This window comes from Saprolegnia parasitica, assembly GCF_000151545.1.
Source record: "Saprolegnia parasitica CBS 223.65 unplaced genomic scaffold supercont2.26, whole genome shotgun sequence".
In the NCBI taxonomy this organism is placed as follows: domain Eukaryota; phylum Oomycota; class Saprolegniomycetes; order Saprolegniales; family Saprolegniaceae; genus Saprolegnia; species Saprolegnia parasitica.
Window position 1 is genome coordinate 107311 of NW_012156420.1, and position 21104 is coordinate 128414.

A 21104-nucleotide genomic window follows, 5' to 3' on the forward strand; every position below is an offset into this window, starting at 1 on the left:
CTCGATCAACGAGCACCGCGCGTTCCCTGGCTTTTGGGCCCTCTTGCCGACGGTCGGCGCGACCTTGCTCATCGCGGCCGGTCCCCGCGCGCCCTTCAACCACCACGTCCTCAGCCATGCCGCCGTTGTGTACATCGGCAAGATCAGCTACTGCCTCTACCTCTGGCACTGGCCGCTCCTCGTCATCACGAAGGACCGGTACCCGATGGTGGCGACGCGGCCATTCTTCGCCGAGCCGTGGGTCGTCCTCGTCATCTCGTTTGTCTTGAGCGTCGCGACGTACGAAGACGTCGAGATGCGGCTGCGCCGGAGCAAGCACAAGTACATTACACCCGTGCTTGTGTTGGGCGTTGTCTGCATTGCGGCGTTTGCAGCGGCGGTCCACGCCAACCCGGCCGACTTTTCCATGATTGAAATCGGCTTGAAGAACGCCGCCGCCCCCGCACTTGTCGACGCGTCGGTGCTGGCCAGCAACGCGTCAGCCACCCCGACTTTGAGCCAAGCGCAACAGGCCATGAAGGACTTTGGCTGGAACGAGGGCACGGGCGAGGACTGCCCGCGTGATTCGCCGTACATCACCAACTTGATCCGACCCGCCAACTTTGGCCATCAGGTCAACTACTTTTCCGGCGAAGTCAAGGTCATCAACCCCGGCCACGAGAAAGACAATGGGCTCTTGGTTGTGCTTGGGGATTCGCATGCCGACATGTCCAAGCCGCGCTTCGTCAAGCTCTTCGAGGACGCGACCGCCAACAACGACGACAAATTTCCCACCATCGTGATCAACAGCTGGTCCGCGCGGCCGCTCCTCTCGTGCCGGGCCGAGTACTTTGCGAACCTGGCCATGGTCCACGCAGTGAAGCCCCAAGCGGTGCTCCTCATCGTGCATTACTTTCAGTACATGCACCCGGGCGGTCCGTCCGATCGGCCGCGCAACGACATTCCGGCGTGCTGCTACGACGACTACCTTCCTTGCGACGAGCAAAACATGGACGACGTCAACGCCATGTGGGCGTCGCTTAAGGACGAGCTGACGAAGCTCCACGAGATGGGCATCAAGGTCTTCGTCGTCAACCAGAGTCCCGAGTACGAGCACATGAACCCGTGGGCGTGGGTCTCGGGCGAGACGGTGATTCTCCCAACGCCGTTCCGCAAGAGTGTCTTCAACCGTGACTTTCAGTGGCTCCTCGACCCGCTGCACGCGACCGTCAAGGCGGCCAACGCGACGCTCATCGACTACGCCGACAACTACTCGAACGGCGACGAGATCACGCTCACGGATGCACAGGGCTACCCGGTCTTTGCTTTCACGCAGCACTTGACCGCGCATTTTTCGCGCAACTACCTCACGGTCGTCGACCAAGTTGTGGACGCGGCGCGGCTGGCGTAAGTCGCTTGGCTTGATGAACTGTAAGATTTTGGATAAGTGTTGTCACATGTCCTTGTGCTGTCGGTCATATATGCATGGGTCTCACTGTAGCAACCGAGGAAGACTATAGACCACTTGGAAGAGGAAATGGGAGGGTCGCCACACTTGCGCGCGCGTGCTTGGCGCTGGCGTTCAAACGTTTCGGTGTGCACTGCGTGTGCTAGCCGGTACTCCAACCAAGCGCGGTGCCGGACCGAAATTGTGGTCAATGTTGCTCCTGTGCCAGCATGTTAGCCCAACGACCACATATCGACCTTTGACGCTGCCAATGAGAACCGTGCACCTGGCGGCTCCGATGTGTACCACACCCGCCTTCGAGCTCACTGCATGCGCTAGCCTGCAGCATGGAGACTCTCGGGTAGCAACGGCGTACCTATATCGTCTCGCGCCATTTTGCATCGTTTGGCGCGAGGTATATGCAATAAGAAACGACTAGGAAGTACTCTTCTTGCTGTCGCTAGCACAAGCCTTTCTGCTTCCTTCAGCGAGCGAGTAATAACGCGCCGCCTCACACCAAGACTACTACGTTTTACATAACAGTCTCTGGCGCGGATCCGTGGAGTACAGTCGCTTCGTCAGTGGTCAGTGAGCTGCGCGTGGAAGTTGAGCGCAACGGCAACTTGAGGTTGCCGAGCCAATGGCATCGCTCGATTTTTCACTGTGCTTTCGTATCGCGGCTGCATTTTCAGCGTGAGTTCGTTTAGTACGGTTGCAATACATGGTCGACCGGCCACCGGTGGATGTGCGCTTGGTTGGCAGCTTCCGCGCGTACTACCAGCGCAACAACAAGAAGGGCGGACTCAAGAACCTCCGCTGCTTCCCCACCTGCAGCAACGGCGTCCATATGCCCACCGGCTTCTGCGGCAGCCCCGTGATCGTGCATGTTGCGACCACAACGACGCGCTATGATGTGCTCGTCTGCGCCGAGTTTTGCCCGCTCGATACCAGCACGCTCGAGCCCACCGGTCTCTCACGCCTCCGTGACATCAAGACCACAGAGCAGCTCACGAGCCTCGCCGCCAAGAACGCAGCTGCCCATGCGCCGTGGTATGTGGCCGACAGGATCGCACCCGGCGAGTACAGCCTCAATAGTCGCAAGCGCGGGTGGCACTATGGCTGGACGAGCAACCGGCACATGGCCGACACCAAGCACGTGCTGTGCGTGTACGTCTTTGAGCGCAACAAGGCGACGCGCGACTGCTGCTTCTGGACGTGCGTCGGCGTCGGGTGGAGTCCTCCGTTCCAACTCTACTGCCGTCGACGAGCCAAGGCACGTGTGGAAGTGTTGGCACTGCGCAGCATCAGCGTCGATACGAGCCGCAACGACGGCAGCGTCGAGGCTACACGACACACCCGGAAGCGTCGCCGACCAAGTGCGCCACCGAGGATACCTGCTGTTGGATCCCGCGACAAACTCGCGACTTTGGACGACGCCGTTGTCGCTGACCTCGAGGCGCTGCTAAGTCCCACGTAACAGAAGCGTCAGTATTGTGAGGACCAGAGGCTTTTCGTTTGGTGGACCTGAGGTCGAGCACTGGTATCATTGCTTTGGCAGCCGGTTCATACCCATAGACACAACTGCGTTGATCACTGCATCGCAGTCCTTGTTCCCATCAGATAAGCGCGGTGGAGCGCTCCATCAGCTCAAATGGCTCCCTCGTGTACTTGCACTTGACTCTAAAAGCGTTCGAATAGATTGGAAATGCGTGTCTCTGCCACATTGGTTCACTCCTGTAGTCTCCACGACGAGGTTCTCCACATCTACGATGTACGATGGACCATCCGCCGTCGTTCTGATCGCGTAGAATCGCCGCCTCCTGGTAGACGATCGTTGCAATCACGCGCGGACCGACGCAGGCTCGTGTGGACGATGTGGCCAGGCGATGTGGCGCAGTCGTCTCTCAAGAAAGAGTAACGTTGTATGTGATCCGCGACCGCCAAGAGCGAGTCAATCATCGAGGTCCAGCCGTGTTTTGAGAATTTTCCGAGGATCAGAAAAGGACGTCGTTTCTTCGTACAATTGTACCGGTACCTCACCTACTGTCCCGGTACACAGTTTGAGTCCCACGCAGTTTGCAGACTCGGACGGCGCTACGTGGCGAGCAGTGTCCATCCGGATAGAATGATTGCCCGCTTCATGAACCCTTTTCTTGATATATGCTAGCAAGGAAAGTAAATTTCGAGTACCAGTACACTTGGTGGTAGGGACGATAGCGATCAAAGACTGGACCTTTTCTTCACAGCGATTAGCAACGCCATCCTCCGCGCGATGCACACTCGCCGCAAGTTTGCATCGATTTGAGGACATGCAGCGATGACTCGCGATCTCCAAGAAGGGGACTGTCTTTGATTCCCAGATTTCTGTTCCATATCATGTGTCGAACGACCACCAACCGGTCAGTCCGCGCATACTATAATACTACGTGCAACCTTGCAACATCGTCATCATCGTGGCCCGTGGCCCGCCTCTCTCGTACGATGTAGTATGTAGCCCGCCTCGTACACCGGCTTCGTACACTGGCGCACAAGCCATTTCAAATCGTTTGATTAAGTTTCTACCATCTACTACTACCGTAGTCGCGTCTCCTCTTGTGCTCGCATTTAGCATCCTCGACACCTTCTTTGGTGCCTGGGTGCGCGCTTCCTCGGCTCGTTACAGCCCCGTGGCATGTGTGCATCAACTTGGTTGCGACAGACAAGTTGTCTTGTCCGGATAATATGCTGCACCCCCGATCACGATAGTGAAATCAAGTATGTTGACGACGTTGTCCGGATAACGGACCATTTGCACTTGTGGGTGCCGGACTGCAGCCAATGGCCTTGCATCCCAGATTTGATTTTGATGCGAGCGTGCGAGATCCTCGTCCCTCGCCCCCGACCTCGACCTCCTCCTCCTACCAGCAGCAGCAGCGCGATGAGTGACGACGCGTTTACGCTCACGTTCTCGAGCCTCAGCTTTCGCCCGCAGTACCAGCGCAACAACAAGAAGGGCGGCCTCAAGAACCTCCGCTGCTTCCCCAACTGCTGCTCGGGCATCCACGCGGCGACCGGCTTCTGCGGCGGGTCGGTGCTCGTCGGCGCGTCGGCTGCCCACGTGAGCCACCGGGGTACGATCGCGGTCTTTGCCGAGTTTTGCCCGTTTGTCAACGGCAAGCCGCAGGGCAACGCGAGGCTCCACGACGTCTTTACCGCCGAGAAGATTGCCGCCTTGTCGAACAAGGATAGCGACGTGCACGCGCCGTGGTATACCGGCGACGTCCTCCAAGGCTCGCACGATGTCGGGTACATCTACAGCATCAACACGTTCAAGCGCGGGTGGCACTACGGCTGGACGAGCAACCGGCACACGGCCAACACACAGCACGTGCTCTGCGTCTACGCCTTCGAGCTCAACCCAGCGACTGGTCGCTGGCACTGCATTTGCGTCGCGCCGAGCCCGACCTTTATGCTCTACTGCCGCCGCCGCGCCAAGATGCGCAAAGATCTTACGGCGCCCAACGGCATCGACATCCTCGACGAGAACGACATGGAGATGGAGGACGACGACGACGAGAACGACTCGGGCAGCAGCACGCCGAGCCTCAAGAAGCGTACTCGCGACGCCGACTTGGAGCCGGTTCCGCTTCTGCCGTACCCCACCATGCTGCCGAACGCGATGAGCGACGGACCAGAGTTTCTGCTGCCGCCCGACTCGGTCGTCGAGATTCCAGAGCTCGCGGCGTTCTTGAAGCATAAGCTCGCGCGGTTCCAGTAGCCCATGGCGACTCATTTCTTATTTACTAACTGTTGCAGCTCCCTTGATTATCTTTGTGAATTATGGACACCCCTGCGCGATCGCGCAGTCTTTTAGGAAGTTGGGCGTTGAAGGGTTATCGATGCACGAAGCGAGACAGCATCGTGGACATTTATCGTCCAGTTTGCACTTGCACATCGTCGTCGTCCGAGAAAGGCGTGTATATCGAACGATATACATATATTAAGTTATTCGCGCGTGTCCTCCTAGGCTATACAGACAATAATGTCCACCCTCTTAGTGGAATAGTCTATTGTCCATGGTGAATATGCAAAAGACCACGCTCGCAAACAAAAGCGCGTCGACGCGGTCCATGATGCCGCCATGGCCTGGGATCATAGCGCTCGAGTCCTTCACGCCCGCCGCCCGCTTGATCATGCTCTCAAAGAGATCGCCGACGCGGCCGAACGCAAAGCCGACGATCGTCATGAGTACGTTCCCGACCATGGGCCGCGAAAAGCCCGTGAGGTACACGGCGAGAAACATCATGCTTAGCGCAAAGAGGATGCCGCCGACCGTGCCTTCAATGTCCTTGTTGGGCGACAAGTGCGGCGCGAGGAACCGCACGGTTGTGTACTTGTACAGTCGGAGGACGCTGCCGACGAGGTAGCTGCCGCTGTCGCCGGCCCACACCGTGAGCAGCAAGACGACGATGAGCTTGCGCGTCTCCGAGTCGGCCGAGAAGACAACGAAATTGACCAGAATCTGCGACGTCCCGACCACATAGATGAGCGCGAGCTGGTCGAGCACGATGGCGGCGACCGCCTCCGACGTCGTGGTGGCCGTCAATACATGCACGAGGTACATGGCGCACGAGCCAAAGATGAGCATGAAGCTCGAGTCCATGATGAAGACGCAGCGCGCCTCCGCCACCGGGCACAGCAGCGAGTTGCACACAACAAGCGAGAAGCTGCCTTGCGCAATGACAATGACCGTCGCCGCGACCAACGACGGCGCGTAGAGCACGGCAAGGCTCGTGCCAAAGGTCGCCATGGCCACGTACGGTAGCAAGAGCTGCTGGAACGCACTTGGTTCAATGTGCACGTCGATGCAGTAGTAGGCGCCGACCGCGAGCGCGCTGGCGAGGATCGTGGCCGATAGCGCCGCCAACAAGGCGATCGGGCGATGGCGAACCGGCGACACGCGGCCGATGAGGCTCTGGGCATGGTCGATGGCGGTCGGCGACGCCGGCAGCGGCTTGCGCAGCGACGCTTTGATGCGGTCGCTGAGCCAAGCGAACTCGTAGAGGCACATGGCGACGACGAGCGATGCGATACCGCTTGTCGCCATGTTGGGCGACGCATAGAAGAAGACGAGGACGGCGCTGGCCAAGGTGACGCCCGAGACCAGGCGCTTGACAAAGTTCTGTCGCGGGCTCTCCATCGTCGAATGGAAATGCAATGTCGTTGCCAACGACTGCGGGATCGAAACCGACAAGAAGATTCTTTTCCATGGCAGCAGACAGGCGCTTGCCCTTCGTACCTTGTCATTATCGCCTTGGAAACCTGCCTGGCCCATCGCCGAGGCTTCGCTCTATCATCACCAAGTAGGCGCATCTCGTCCACGGACCGCCGTAGCGTTGGTAGCACGAGTGTTTGATGGGATGGCAGACAGTCGCACCTGCAGATCCACCGCGCAGGATGCAAGAAAGAGCAACATTTGGCTTCCGCACCGAGAGAAAGGCAAGCTATTACATGATGCGGCAGGCGCCGTCGCCGCTCGGGCCGCGGCGCGCCTTGACGATCGTCTCGAGCTCCTTGGCCGATTGCTCGAATTTGGCTATAAAGTTGGCGCGGTCGGGGATCGCGTCAAAGCCACGCTCGTGAATGAGCTTGTTGCGGATCGTCGCGAGGTACCGCATCTGCCGCGCGAGCTCGGGCGGGAGGCTGGTCGCGGACGAGATCTTCTCGTGGAGGCCACGGCCGGTCGCCGAAAAGTCATGCTCGAGGATGAACTCGAGCTCCTTGGAGCACTTGATCACGAGCTCGTAGTCGTTGTCTAATGCAGTCGCACATCAGGCGGCGGCAGGCAGCAGAGACCTACTCGCGTGTGCGTACTTGGAGCTGCCTTGGCCCATTTTTGTTCGCAGTGTCAACTGGATGGCGACGAGAAAGTACGCCTGACCCGATTAGGTGCGCCACATGACGTGGCACGTCCGGAGCGCGAACATTGAATCGTTGCGATGCAAGTGCGAAGTCTGGCGCAGTGGTTGCAGCTTATCGGTTCTAGCAGGTGGCGTAGACAATCTTAAGAAAGCCAAGGTTATGTCCACCCATGCACCAACAACCTTCTATGCGTAGATCAACGAAGGGTCATCGCAGCAACGTCTTGGACCCCATGTCGTCCGTACCCGTTCTCGTTTGAGAGACTGCTCGCCTTGACGAACCACGACCGACCGATCGTTGGCGAGCGACCAACTGTTGCCGCGTTCCCAGGCACGACCACTTGTTGCTCCTCTAGCAGCTCACGGACGCATTGCAACTCTTGTGCCACACACCAAGGGCTTGCAACCATCGTCACATACATCGCTTGGTGACGTTATTCGGTCGCTACGACTGGCAAGTCGATGCTGGCAACGTGCGTCGATGACGCGTGGAGTGTCACGTCGCGGCCAGTCGACGGCGTCGCGTCATAGAAGTGGCGCTCATCGCGGCCGCCAATGCGCACCTGGATCGAGGCACCCGCCGCCACACGGTACGCGATCGGGAGCAAGCCAAAGCGGACGCAGGCGACTTCGTCGCGCACGAGCGGCATCTGATCTTCGACGTGGAAGCTGTGGTTGGGGACGTCGGCGTCGGGCGCGGACGGCAGCGCTGGAGCCGTCGTCTCCTTGCGGTGGCTCGCGCGCATGTGACCTTCGGTGATGTACGAGAGCGCCTTCGTGCGCGGGTGCACGGCCACGAGGTACACGAAAAGGTCCGCATCGACGTCCGACGACGCAATGTAGAGCGTCACGACGGCGCTGCCCACAATCTGCATATCATTTCTTAGTGGTTGCGACGACGGATCGAGATACTACTACTACCTTGAGAGGGCTCTCGAGCGGCGGCGACGCAAACGCAAGGTGGTTGGTGGCGTCCCAATGCGTGTATGCAATCGGGTCTCGGATCCGAATCGTGGCGTGCCAGCGCGAATTGCCGCCGATCGACTATAGAATTGACATTGAGGTTGGAGATTGACATTGAGATGGCGGAGATCCAACCTTTTGGCCAAGCACAGACATGGTCGCCGTACCGCCCGCCACATGCGAGAGCGTCGGGGTGAGCGCAAGCGGCGCATCCATCGAGAGGTAGTAGATTGCGCGGCGAGTGTGGGCGGGCCACGTCTCGCTGTGCTGCCAGCGGTTCTCACCCAGTAAGAAGTAATCAACGCCCCGCTGCCAATGGTGGGTGGGGGACGGAACGAGCGGCTCGAGCTCGAGCTCGGGCATCGACGGGTTGCGTGCGACCTGGAACTGGCGCTGCAGGAATTCCAGCACTGGTGTAAAGTGGTCAAATTCAGTCATCTGGGATGTGTTGGTGTCCACATTCCAGAACTGGAGACCACCGTGGTTCCAGGGCCCAATTACCACCTTGCTCGACGCCGGCAAGGTGCAAAAGCCTTGGAGCGCACTCCGCGCCGTCGCATCAAACCAGCCACTGTAAAAGAGCGTCGGCACCTAGTCCGTACAAATATTGTCTTGCGATCCATAGACAATATTTGATGACGTACGTTGGCCTCTTGAAAGGCGTGGTAGACCTGGTGGAGCGAGAGGTCCCCCGCGGTGGTGTCGGGCGTCGTGACGGATGGCGAGTTGCGAAGCAAGGTCGGTGTGATCTACATCATTCGCCTGTTGGATACCGTCCAAAAAACAGCGAGTGCATACGTCATCGGTCGCAATCCAGTTGTTCTTGTGGTCTGCGACCGCAGCCACCTACCCAGAAACGGAAGTTCAGACGTGCATCTGGAACGACGAAGCGACCAGATCCGCGTACGACGTGGACGCCGGCGTCACCCCTTGGATGAACCAGGACCCCATGCGCAGCATCAAGTCGAGCTTGCCATAGTCGTTGCTGTCGACGACCGAGTTGAAGGCCTGCCACAGTGTTGGGAAATAGTGTTGCGTGATGCCACCTAACCCACGCCCATGAGTGTGCGAAAAAAACGCAACAAAAATACATACCAGGACAAGCAATGTCGTGGTAGACGTCATAAAACATGTACATGGGCACGCATGCCTTCACGGCCGGATGCTTCATGGACGCAGTGAGGTACGCGGCCGTGCCTTCGTAGCTGATGCCCCAGAGCGCAATTTGGCCGTTGCTAAAGGGCTGCTGCACGATCCAGTCGAGGACCTCGACCGAGTCAAGACGCTCTTGTACATTCCTAAAGACCATGAGACGCCTATAAGATGAAACGACGTACCACGGCCGCGTGTTAACACCGTACGACGCGCCGCAGCCGCGAATGTCCATCGACACGACTGCGTAGCCGTCTGCGAGCATGCGCGCAAAGAAGCCGCTGTTGATAAAGCCCACGGGCTTGCCGCCGTTGACAAAGAGACGGAACGGCCAGCGCAGCGAGACCGACCGCTGGTAGCGCGACTGGTTGAAGACGACAGGGCGTGCTTGCATGGGCCCCAGTGGCAGGTAGACGTCGAGCGCAATGCGCATGCCATCGGCCATCGTCACGTACGTCGACTCGATCGTGTACGGGACCTTGGCGGCCGGTGCGGGCGGTGGGTACGCAGTGAACCGGTCGGTCACGTGTGGCTTGCGTGGGCGGCAGCACGCACGCAGCTTGGCCACGCCTGCATATGTGCCCACGAGGAGGCCAAGTAGCTACGTCGTTGGGATGATGCGGGCGCAGCGACCGGCGACGACGTACCACGACCAGCGGCAGTGCGCAGACGAGCAAGACGATGGTCACGGCACGCCCTACATGCAGCACATTCGCGTCGACGGATGGCCATGGGCGACGTACAGAGGAGCGAGTTCTTGGGGTAGACCTCATGGAGGTCCGTGGAAGCATGCATGAGGCTGCTCGGACGCCGAAGGTCGAAGATTGCGCAGCACCTGCGGGTTGATTACCGCATCGCTTGGCGTGAACGAATCACGCGAAAGGTCATCACCCCAAGGTTTAGCCCTCATTACACACGTTTGTCCCGTTGTATCCGGATTGATGGTCGTGGTTTTCTATATCAAGTGGCACCAAGGACGTTTAACCCACGGGGTACAACATGGGGCAATTATCTTTCCTGTGGTTCAACTGGGACAAACGTTTTTCGCCCACGAGGCATTGCCTATTCTTATGGGATAAAGATCACGCAAAGAGGGAGTTCTTGCGTTGCAATTCGAGAAGTTCCCGATCCCGAAGATCGCGACGCCGAATTCGGCAAGGTTGGTATGTACCACACAGTACAGAGCTCACTTTTCAATTTCCCGCACAACCAACAACTCGTCCACAATGGAACATATTGTCCTTCTCCAGTTCAAGCCCGAAGTGACGCCGGAGGCCATCACTGCCCTCGGCAACTCCATCTTGGCGCTCAAGGAAGTCGTCCCCGGCATCATTGACATGGCCTTTGGCGAAGATCTCAAGGTCGGTCACGCCCAGGGCTTTACGCACGGCCTCGTCGCGCGCATGGAGAGCCCCGAGGTGCTTGCAGCCTACGACGTCCACCCAGACCACGTCGCCGTCGTCAAGGTCCTCCGCGAACTCGCGGCGAACTTTTTGACGTTCGACTTCGTGAGCTCGCGCGATGCGCCGGTCCGTAGCCGCGTCTAAGCACATAAAACCTCTATAAAATGCAGTCGAATGCACTCTTGTACACAAGTAGAGTACGTGAAGCGAATCGGCCATGAACGGTGGAGAGGCTTTCGATGTCCAGTGACGTCATCGCAATTGCATGCTGCGTCATGATTAAATGATCAAGCATGATCAACCAGCACATGTCGTGGCATTCATTCTTTTGCTCCTGCTGTGCATAGATAGCTTCATAGGTAGACCCCATTAGGATAACAAAGCGGCTCTACTGGCGCCAGGATCGCGGGGAGGAACCGCATCTCGCACCACTAGCGCGCTGACAGCACCGTCGAGGGCACGATGAGCGTCGTAGGATTCGTGCCGTGCTTGGCCATTGTCATTGGTGCAGCAGGGTTACTGCGAACGCCTTGGATCACTACAGCACTGATGTCGTTGCCTCGGATGCCACGAAAAGACCATCGACACCCCGGCTGCCTTGACATACATTGCTGTACCGGTATCTGCTGGTGCCAGCCCAGATAACAGTCTTTGCGGACAGTATGGTCTATCTCAATTCCATGCACCGCCTGCTAATACCAACGTGGCAGCGGAAGGCCGAACATCAGTGGGACCTTCAATTTGAGGATTTCCCGAAAGTAGGCCAAAAGACCCTAGTGTTAGGGTTTAAGGCATGGACCTTGAGCAAGGCGGATTGATTTTCATTTGGTAAAATGCAAGATACGGCAGATACCGGTATGACGAGCCGCGGGCACCGGTACAAGACCGCCACCGTCCTCATGTGGCTCCAGCGCGTGACGACGAAGAGAAAGACGAAGCCACAGAGAGCTGGGTGGACAGCGAACCAGATGTGGGCGGCGGTGGTGGACGTGGCCGACAAGCCGGTGCCGGTGCCAGCTCACATCTGGATTGCGCTCACGATGAGCATCCACTTGCGTTGGCTGGCGACAAAGTCGCTACGACGGCCACACGATCTGCTAGATCTTTCCGTGGCGCTTTGGCTTTGGGTTTCGACGGCGGCAGCAAGCTAGGATTGGTTCACATCTTGTTCTCACTTGTCGGGCGAGAGCCTGGTTGACGATCGGTATGAAAAGCGATGGTGAATACATGATAGCTCACAGAGCTATCGACCTTGTTCTAATATCGAAAGGGACGCATGGAGGAGTCGCGGGTTCGTATTGGTTCCAAAATATTCGCACCTCTTCGTGGAGGCTCTTCGTGAAAGGGCACGGATCCAGAACACACCTTTACGTGATTTAGGCTATGGTACAACCAAGTGAAATACGAATTTCAGGAGTCGTGCTTGTTGCCAGCAAAGGGGGCAAAGGAGGTTGATATTACCTCGCCTGCCATGGGTTGTGGCGAGGCAGTGCCCCAGTGATAGGTGATCGGCGTCGTTGTCGACTGCATGGCGACGGTGTGCGCGTCGCTTGACTGACGGTCGGGCGTGGTAGTAGAAAGGAGCCAAGCTGGAGACGTAGCGCGGCATCTTCGTCACCGCTGCAGCCCTTCGGAGCCGCGCCATCGTGCCTTGGCGTTTGTTGTGACGTGACAGCTGCGTGCGACTGTGATGGTGCTTGTCGTTCGAGGCCGTGCTGTTGATAGACGTCGCTGCAACGACGCTTGGTGGCGGTACACCGTCTTGGAGCGACTTTTGCCGTGCCACTCGCTTCGATGTCGGTCTTGCGCGCCAGTATGAAGTGTCGGCCCGGGTGGCGACGGTTGATGTGGGTCATCGAAGCGTTGGCGTCGCAGCGGGGAACGACAGGATGTCGTTGCCGTCGCCGCATCGAGGCAACAGCGAGAGAGACGACCGAAACGCTGCTACCGTCGTTGCACCGAAGCGCCGGTGTCATAGTGAGAGACGACCGAGACGCTGCTGCCGTCGTTGCGTCGAAGCGTCGGTCTCGTAGCGAGAGACGACCGGAACACGGCTGCCGTCGTTGGAGCGGAGCGTCCTAATTAAAGCGCGAGACGACCGGGACGCTGCTGCCGTCGTTGCGTCGGACCGGCGGTGTCGTGGCGAAGAAGAACGGGGACGCTGCTGCCGTCGTTGAATCGGATCGGCGGTATCGTAGCGAAGAGCGACCGAGACGCTACTGCCGTCGTTGAATCGGACCGCCGGTGTCGTAGCGAAGATTGACCGGGATGCCGCTGCCGTCGTTCCGTCGGACCGGCGGTGTCGTGGCGAAGAAGAACGGGGACGCTGCTGCTGTCGTTGAATCGACGCACCGGTGTAGTAGCGAAGATCGACCGGGATGCTGCTGCCGTCTTTGAACCGAAACTTCGGTGTCGTAGCGAAGAATTATCGAGACTTGACAGGCCTAAGCCAAATCGACACTGTGTCGAGGTCTCGCTGGCTTATGGCATATGCATGCTTCTCCTAAAAACTATATTTCCACTCTCTGCAGATACGTTGAAACGCCCATCCTTAAGTGCAATGAACAAAGAAGATGAAAGACAAGGCTTTATATGAAAGGCTATACAATGCAGACTTAGGCGAGCATCGACTTGAGAACGTAGATCTTGCTCTCGCCGTTGTTGAGGTAAATGTCGACGCCCCCCGCGACCGTTTGGCAGTCGTCCTTGGGCCAAAAGATGTTGCAGACAATGTCGCCGTCCTTGAACGGATGGTACGTCACCTTGACGTGCTGCTGCGCGTTCGAGTTGGTGAGCGCGACGAGGAACGCGCCGCGGCTGAAACTGTAAAAGTTGTCGGCCGCGTACCGCTCGACCCACGGCGAGAGCCAGATCTGGGACTTCTTGCGCTGGCGGTGAACCACCGAGAGAATCTTGTACAAGTCGGACGTCGTGTCGAGGTTGGTCCAGAGCGCCTCGCGGTTGGCCGGGTCGACGCCGCCGCCGTAGTACTGTTCGGTGCCGTAGTAAACGAACGGGATGCCTTCGGTCGTGAGCGAGAAGACGGTCGCGGCCCGGAGCTGCGCCTGCTTGTTCGGGTACTTGTGCATAAAGCGCGGGTTGTCGTGGTTGTCGACGAAGGACCCGAGGATGGTCGGATCGGCGTAGTTGCTGTTGCCGTCGACGCGCGACTTGATCGCCTTCATGCTCTGGCCAGCGCCAAAGACGTCGCCAATCGTGAAGGACATGGGGTAGTTGAAGACGCTGCTGACCGACGGCTGGTAGCTGCCCACGTACTTGGGGTCACCGTTGAAGACCTCGCCGACCTGGAAGACACCGGCGGCGGTGTTGAACTCGGCCCAAAAGTCCTTGGCGACTTCGGGCACCGTGTCGACGCGGACGCCGTCAAAGCCGTAGTCGGCCACGAGCTTCTTGATCCACTTCAAGAGGTACGAGCGCACAAACGCGTTCGATTGGTCGAGGTCCGGGAGGCCCGAGAGACGGCAGGTCTCGACCATCGTCTGGTTGTTCCAGTCGGTGATCTCGCACGACGGGTGGTAGTGCGCCGGGTCGTTGAACGGCACGATCGAGCGAAAGTCACTGCCGACGGGCGCAACGTGATTGGTGACGACGTCGACCATGACCCACATGTCGAGCGCGTGGGCCGCATCCACGAGCGCCTGGAGCTCGGCTGGCGTGCCGAAATGCGCGTTGATCTTGTCCCAGTCGCGCGCCCAGTAGCCGTGGTACCCGCCGGGGCTGTTGTCGATGACGGGGCTGATCCAGATCGCGTCAAAGCCCATGCCGCGGATGTACTGGAGGTTGTTCTTGATGCCGTTGAACGTGCCACCGCAATACGTCGAGAGGTCCTTGCAGGCACCCGACGACGGTGCGCCCGCGAAGCGGTCGGTCAAAATCTGATAGACCGAGCGCTCCTTCCATGCCGCCGCGGTCCGGTTGCGGCCATCTGTCACAGGGCTGGTGCACGCTGCGGGGGTCTTGACGGGAACCGTCGTCGTCGCGGGAGTAGCCGTCGTCGTCGCGGGAGTAGCCGCCGACGCCGGGCAGATCGAGTAGTCGTACACTTGGCTGTCAAAGTGCTCAGGATCACTGAGAGACCGCTGCTCTCGAGGTCTTTGACCGGTAGCGTCCACGAGCGCTTCGACGCCAGGCCAGCACCAAGGAGGCGCTCCGAGACGGTCACGAGCGTGTTCTTGTCGGCAATCTTGGGAAAGGCCAGCGGAATGCGGACGTTGCTCCACGCGTCGCGGTAGTTGGCCACCACGAGGCGCTCGGTGCAGTTGTACTGCCACTTGTACGAGATGACGTCGCTGCCGTCGGTCGACGAGAACGGCGCCGAGTCGATGCCGAGCCAGTTGCCGCGCGTGTGTACATCGTCCGTGAGCGTCTGCAGCAGATCGGCGAACCACGTTTGGCAGTACGCGTCGGGCTTGAACGAGACGCCGCGTCGGAGCTGCACGGCGAGGCGGTTCGGGTTGCAGTCAAACTGCCCATGGAAAAAGAGCTTGGAGCCGGGGAGCGACGTGACGGCGAGCGCCGCTGCCCGCGCCGCCGACGCCTTGTAGTTGAAGAGCGTACCGGCCGCGCGGTTGTCATCATGGTTCTCGACAAAGTGCACGGACTTGGCGTACTTGGTGCTGCTCGCGCGCACGAGGTTGACAAAGTTGGCCTTCCCCGACCCGATCGGCATCGCATCGATCGTCTTGAGCGCGTCCATGTCGTACGTGACGTCAAAGCCGAGGGACTGGAGGTAGAGGTCCTCCGGCGTCGGCGTAAAGCCATAGTTGTAGTTCTCGGCCATCAAAAAGAGACTCGGGTACTTGGCCTTCAGCACCGGGATCGCGTCGGCCCAAAACTCCGTCGTTGGCGGCGATGACGCAAACTTGGTCGGCATGCGGCCTTGCGATCCCGTGGAGCAGCTGTTGCCGTTGCGGTTGTCCTTGACCCAAGCGAGCTCGATCTCGCGGTTGAGGACCGACATGGCCATGTCACAGCGAATGCCGTCGGCCAAGCTCGCAATGTGCGAGAGCGTGTCGATCTGCGCCGACCGGAGCGCCGGGTTCCAGTAGTTGAGCTGGACGGTGTCGACCCACCCCGAGTTCCAGTAGTCGCCGCCCGTGTAGAACGACCGGGCGCTGCATGGCGGACGGACGGTCGGGCCCTTGGCGCACGAGTGCGACCCGAGGTCGGCCTGGTCGAGCGGGAGGAGGAACTCGGGCTGCGAGCACGCCCACGGATGGTCCACCGCGACGTGGTTGGGCACAAAGTCAAGCATGAGCTTCATTTTGTTGGCGTTCAAAAATGACTTGAGCGCGCGGAGGTCGTCGTCCGTCCCGATCGACGGGTTGCACGTGTAGTTGGCCACTGCGTACGGCGACCCGATCACGTCATCCTTGGTCCAGCCAGGCAGAATCGAATTAAACTCGTCGTTCTTGGTGGTCTGGTCGAGGTTCAGGCCGTATGCACCGAGCTGCCACACCCCCATCATCCAGATGTAGTCGGGGTTGTAAGCGGCCTTGAGTGCCAGCAGCTCCTTCTGGATGAGCGCGAGCGCAGACGGATCGTCGAGCGACATGGGCCGGTTGTACTTGAGCGAGAGCTCATAGAGCCACGGGCGCGTCGAGATCTCGTAGATGACCGGGTTAGCCCCGAGCGCCGACGCGACGGCCGCGGCGAGGACGATGCTTGCACCGCGCATGGCAAATAGAAAAGTGAGGGGCCAGAGCGAGTGGGGCCACGAAATCCAGAGCATACGGGTGCAAGTGACACGTGGATTTTTTTACTTGAAGTTGGTCCAACTGCAATGTGCCTGATCCAACTAACAAGGCCGTCGACGCAACTCGATGCGAAGGTCAGCGAAAAGAAGCCAACGTCCGACAGGGACTGCGCAGTTGTCGACGAAAAGTGGGCAGGGTGCGACGCAGGCGCTTGCTTCTTTACGAACCATAGCACATCCCATCGGCTACTTCGCTGGTACCAGCTGCTTTGGCCGCACCCACGATCTGAGACGATCCGTAACGGCGGATCAGATGACAAATCCAGTGCAGGATTTATTAAAACTGCGCGAGGTCGCGTAGACGCACGTCCTTTACCCACAGGGCGTGAATACGGTATATAGAGCGCCGGGCATAGCTCATCTGTGTCACGGTAGCTCTTTTTTGTGTGTGCACATGCACCTGCGCGACGATGGGTGGTTTCGCGGTTTGCAGCGCGGGGACGTCGTGGTAGCTTTGCACCCAATTCTTGCAGTGCACTGTCTGTGTTCTGGAGCTTCAAGCACATGGGAGTAGAACTGATGGCTGCTGCGGTGCGACTGCTGTGATCGTGGGCGGACGTTATTGCAGCGTCATGGTGCTTGCTGTGCTGAGTGTGTTGGAGAACGCATTCTAGCGCCCAAGTGCATCGCGTTTGATATATATGCAGGTGTTTCGCGTTATCTTCGTTGTTCCAAAGAGGTTGTATGCGTAGAGACTATTGCGTTCGACATAAAATAAAGTTTAGCAGTTGGTCGGATGGATGCTTGCTACCGGGCGGCGACCGCGGGAATAAAACTTTTGCATTCTATTACGCTTCGATTGCTTGATTATGTCGTGGGCCACGATATAGTCGGGTGCACCCGGATGATGTTCGTAGCTTGAAGTCGCGGCGATGGACACGGGCCCCTCGAGATCAGATGCGGCAAACGTATCCTTTGTACATAGAGAGTAGGCACTTGGCAGTACTGGATTTCTGTTGGCGATGCAACATTGAAAACGATATTGGGTTTGTCCCTGACCCATTGGGACAAACCATCGATTGGCTATATCCGTCAGCCAATGACACGATAGATTGAAGTCGACAAAGCTGTACTGGCATCAGTCGAGTTGAATGTGGATAAAGTTAACCAGCCATGCATGCAGTCAATGTATATAGTTAGTCCTATCTCTTTTGGTGGTTGACGAAGCGGAGGGCGATCGCATTCAGGACCAAGACACCGGCGATCCAGCCGAGCGTTGCGAGCGTGTTCTTGGTTGCATCGTCGTATTTCATCTCGTACATGCCCTCGACATAGTCCTTGAGCGTGATACTCGAGACGTTGCCCATCGCTTGGAGGACACTCGGCGGCACGTGCGAGAGCGTCTTGCAGCCGAGCTGCGTCGACTCCGTGCACTTGGCAAACGTCTCGGCGGCCAAAATGGCCATGCTAAATTTCGAAGGCACACCGTGGTAGAGCCAGCGGTAGCCGCTCGGGATCTGCGCCGCTGGCGGTGCAAAACCCATAAAGAGCATAAAGATGGCGCTAAAGAGGAAGCCCACGATCCCGGCGACGTCGACGTTGGGCAGCAGAATCGCCATAAGCTGGCCAAAGTAGACGTAGAAGAGCACCATGAGCGAGAGGTTGAAGCCGTAGTACAAGCACGCGCCGACCGACTCACTGAGACCCACGAACGGGTAAAAGATGATGGCGAAGGCAAAGGTCGAGCCAAAGACGTGCGGGAGCTCGGCCAGCGTCAACGCGACAAAATAGGCCAGTGCCGAGTACGTCTGTGACGCGCGCTCGCGGTAGAACGCGCCGCGGTCGTCGACCGTGAGCACCATGACGGGGAAGAACGAGACCATTGCGATAAAGTCGGACGAGAGGTAGATCATGCCGAGGCCGCCGGTCGCGCCCGAGAAGGTGGTAAAGTCCACACGGTTGTACAAGAGGCCAAAGAAGACGGCGAGTGCGATCGAGATGAGGCCTGTAACGACTGACCGCTGTAACCGTCGGTCGGACCGGCCATCTGGTGTCAGCATGGCATCACGTATCCGGTGGTAAGCCACGGACTCAGCCGCGCGTGATCGCTACAGTGTACTGGCTCCACGAGTGGCTGCGAGCGCGGCGGCCGATCGCCGGCGGACTAAGCGAGCTCGCGAGAAGCGCGAGCTCTTGTAATTCACTTTTGGATTTGCCTTATATTAGACTCTGCTCTCTAAATCTCCAGCGCAACCTTACAAGGCCACGCGTGTTGTTGTACGACGGCGTGCGCCAGTGGAGATGAACAAAGCGCTGCAGCAGCAGACTCAACTGTGTGTTGAAGGCAGCGGCGCGCTTGGAGCCAAACGTGAGCGCCTCAAGCTCGGGGTGCGGCGCAGCGTAGACCGCAAGACCGTCCATGAGAGCTTGACGCTCCGCCGAGGATGCAAACGCCTTCACAAAGTCAAGAGCTTGCGACCGCGCTTCGACGCCGGCGCCAATCACGTCGAGCATCCATGCGGCAGGGTTCATACTGACTGCGATCGGTGGCGTGCCCGGGAGCGATGCAAAGTAGTTGATCAAATGGACGGCCTTGGCGCCGAGGTCGCCAAAGAAGACGGTCTCGCCGCCGCGCTTGAGGAGAAGAAGCGAGTCAAACATCTCAAAGACCTCGGCCGACGGCTGGTGGATCGTGCAGACGACTGTGCGACCCGTCGATGCGATCTTGCGGATGCCGGCCATGACGATCTTGGCCGAGCGCGCATCAAGGCCCGACGTCGGCTCATCGAGAAAGAGCACGGACGGTGAGGCCGCGAGCTCGACGCCGATCGTCAGACGCTTCATCTGCTCGACGGACGACCCGCGGATGATCTTGTCGCCGATCGTGTCGAGCCCAAGGAGCGACAAACACTCTTCCGCGAACGCGAGTTTGTCGGCTGCGGGAATGTCGTCCGACTGCCGCAGCATCGAGCTAAACTGGAGCGCCTCGCGGAAGGTTGCCGACTCGGAGTGCACGTCCATCTGCTCGCAGTAGCCCGTCGACCGACGAACCGCAAGGTCCGTGGCGATGTGGCCGTTGAGCTTGATCTCGCCATCGATCTTGCCGCTCGTCTTGCGCCCGGCGATGACGTCCATCAAGGTGGTCTTGCCGGCGCCGGACGCCCCCATGAGCGCAGTGACCGTACCCGGCAGCGCATAGCCGCTGATAGACTTGAGGAGCTGCAAGTCGGGCTCGCCCTTCGTCGGATTGGGCACTGTGTAGCTCAAGTTTTCAAACGTCAACGTCACGGGCACGACCTCGCGGGGGGCCACCGATATAGCCACAGTCGGTGTCTTGGGCACCCCGAGATACGCACTGTCGTCGTCATCTGTGGAAGAGCGCCCGTCAATAGAGCTGGCTCCGACCACGTGGCTGTGGTCCGTGTCGTCAAATCGAACGTACTCGAGGATGAGATACGCCAAGAGGAGAAAGGCAATGTAGCAGCCCACGAGATACCAGACGCCATACCAGATCCACGACCGGTCGGTGCGAAGACCGTACTGCTCGAGGAGCGCCTTGCCCGCCGAGGTGCTGCCGGTCGTCGCGCAGTAGTCGATGCCGCCGAACGAGCAGTCCTTGAAATCGGATGCGGTATACTGATTGATTGTGAGAGCGCGAAGAGACCATGCGAGCGGGTCGATCCAGTAGAGCCAAATGAGGTAGTCGGGAATGTCCTTGGCCGAGATGATAAAGCCCGCAAAGACGACAAAGATGAGAACGCAGAGGAGCGCGACGGGGTCGGCCACGAGCATGTTGGGCGACACGACGCCAACGACGAAGAACCACGTTGAGAAGACGAGGTTGGTCAAGAAGAGCACGAGCAAGTACGTCAGAAACGACGTCGCGTCGGCGGCGAAGCCCGTGATCCAATACAGGATCGAACCAAATACCACTGTCTCGGCCAACGCAAACGGGATCTGCGTCGCCGCATGCGCAATCACGTACGACGACGTCCGGTGGAACTGCGACGCGCGCTGCTTGTAAAAGACGGCCCGGGCGTCGAGGATAATCGGTAGCGTCGGCACCTGCCCGACGGCGAGGAAGAGCACCGCCATAAAGATGACACCGAGGACCGTCGTCACCTGCGACGGATCGACGTCGTAGAACGTCGTCGCGTACAAGAGCCCCATGATAAGCACCAAGCCGAGACGACCTTGGACGAGCTCGGTGTTGCGGAGGTAAACGCGCAGCTGGCGCGACGCAATCAACATCGTGCTGGCGACAAATGGCTCGGCAAAGGGCGCAATGGGCGAAAGCGGCGGCAGCGACGGCTGCTGCATACGCGCTAGCATGGCTGCATGGATCGACGAGCTCCGAAACGCGGTCGCGAGCTCTTGGGCACTCATGGACGGACCGACGAGGTCGGGCGAGCCAATGTCGACGAGGAAGTCGGGTACGTCGCGGTGCGGCGGGCAGCGATAGCCCAGCGCTTCAAAGTAGGGCATGCACGCGTCGCGTGGCCCGTGGTACAAGGTGTAGCCGTCGTGCAAGAGCAGAATATTGT

The 21104-nt window shown here is 58.9% G+C and overlaps 10 protein-coding genes across 10 annotated transcripts in view; 4 read left to right on the top strand and 6 right to left on the bottom strand.

Annotated features, from left to right (window-relative positions):
* SPRG_20343 (hypothetical protein) overlaps positions 1 to 1390 on the top strand; it is a gene marked incomplete at both ends in the record, with an annotated part of 1991 nt that extends 601 nt beyond the window's left edge. Inside the window, one exon of the mRNA XM_012346070.1 lies at positions 14 to 1390. Within this exon, the coding sequence (XP_012201460.1) occupies positions 14 to 1390 (1377 nt within the window). The remainder of the gene's footprint in view (positions 1 to 13) is intronic.
* Positions 1391 to 2132: 742 nt separating this feature from the next.
* On the top strand, positions 2133 to 2903 carry SPRG_07148 (hypothetical protein; the record flags this gene model as incomplete). The annotated part of the gene is made up of 1 exon (XM_012345943.1): positions 2133 to 2903. The coding sequence occupies exon 1, from the start codon at positions 2148 to 2150 to the stop codon at positions 2901 to 2903; it is 756 nt and encodes a 251-aa protein (XP_012201333.1). The 5' UTR covers positions 2133 to 2147.
* A 1440-nt stretch (positions 2904 to 4343) lies between these two features.
* SPRG_07149 (hypothetical protein) lies at positions 4344 to 5229 on the top strand (the record flags this gene model as incomplete). Its single annotated transcript, XM_012345944.1, has 1 exon — positions 4344 to 5229. One exon carries the CDS (start codon positions 4344 to 4346, stop codon positions 5181 to 5183), a length of 840 nt encoding a protein of 279 aa, XP_012201334.1. The 3' UTR covers positions 5184 to 5229.
* Positions 5230 to 5392: 163 nt separating this feature from the next.
* SPRG_07150 (hypothetical protein) lies at positions 5393 to 6610 on the bottom strand. The gene has a single exon (XM_012345945.1). It carries the CDS (start codon positions 6603 to 6605, stop codon positions 5460 to 5462), a length of 1146 nt encoding a protein of 381 aa, XP_012201335.1. The 5' UTR covers positions 6606 to 6610; the 3' UTR covers positions 5393 to 5459.
* A 302-nt stretch (positions 6611 to 6912) lies between these two features.
* On the bottom strand, positions 6913 to 7299 carry SPRG_07151 (hypothetical protein; the record flags this gene model as incomplete). Its single annotated transcript, XM_012345946.1, has 2 exons — positions 6913 to 7220; positions 7266 to 7299. The coding sequence occupies 2 exons, from the start codon at positions 7297 to 7299 to the stop codon at positions 6913 to 6915; spliced, it is 342 nt and encodes a 113-aa protein (XP_012201336.1).
* Positions 7300 to 7726: 427 nt separating this feature from the next.
* On the bottom strand, positions 7727 to 9949 carry SPRG_07152 (hypothetical protein). The gene is made up of 8 exons (XM_012345947.1): positions 9627 to 9949; positions 9385 to 9587; positions 9184 to 9335; positions 9088 to 9135; positions 8934 to 9038; positions 8425 to 8880; positions 8248 to 8370; positions 7727 to 8195 (listed from the first exon to the last, which is right to left on the bottom strand). The coding sequence occupies exons 1-8, from the start codon at positions 9884 to 9886 to the stop codon at positions 7761 to 7763; spliced, it is 1782 nt and encodes a 593-aa protein (XP_012201337.1). The 5' UTR covers positions 9887 to 9949; the 3' UTR covers positions 7727 to 7760.
* A 718-nt stretch (positions 9950 to 10667) lies between these two features.
* Positions 10668 to 11032, top strand: SPRG_07153 (hypothetical protein; the record flags this gene model as incomplete). The annotated part of the gene is made up of 1 exon (XM_012345948.1): positions 10668 to 11032. The coding sequence occupies one exon, from the start codon at positions 10668 to 10670 to the stop codon at positions 10986 to 10988; it is 321 nt and encodes a 106-aa protein (XP_012201338.1). The 3' UTR covers positions 10989 to 11032.
* Positions 11033 to 13459: 2427 nt separating this feature from the next.
* Positions 13460 to 16542, bottom strand: SPRG_07154 (hypothetical protein; the record flags this gene model as incomplete). The annotated part of the gene is made up of 2 exons (XM_012345949.1): positions 13460 to 14949; positions 15003 to 16542. The coding sequence occupies 2 exons, from the start codon at positions 16540 to 16542 to the stop codon at positions 13460 to 13462; spliced, it is 3030 nt and encodes a 1009-aa protein (XP_012201339.1).
* A 1174-nt stretch (positions 16543 to 17716) lies between these two features.
* Positions 17717 to 18620, bottom strand: SPRG_07155 (hypothetical protein; the record flags this gene model as incomplete). The annotated part of the gene is made up of 1 exon (XM_012345950.1): positions 17717 to 18620. The coding sequence occupies one exon, from the start codon at positions 18618 to 18620 to the stop codon at positions 17763 to 17765; it is 858 nt and encodes a 285-aa protein (XP_012201340.1). The 3' UTR covers positions 17717 to 17762.
* A 31-nt stretch (positions 18621 to 18651) lies between these two features.
* Positions 18652 to 21045, bottom strand: SPRG_07156 (hypothetical protein; the record flags this gene model as incomplete). Its single annotated transcript, XM_012345951.1, has 2 exons — positions 18652 to 18763; positions 18815 to 21045. 2 exons carry the CDS (start codon positions 21043 to 21045, stop codon positions 18652 to 18654), a joined length of 2343 nt encoding a protein of 780 aa, XP_012201341.1.
* Positions 21046 to 21104: the final 59 nt, after the last annotated feature.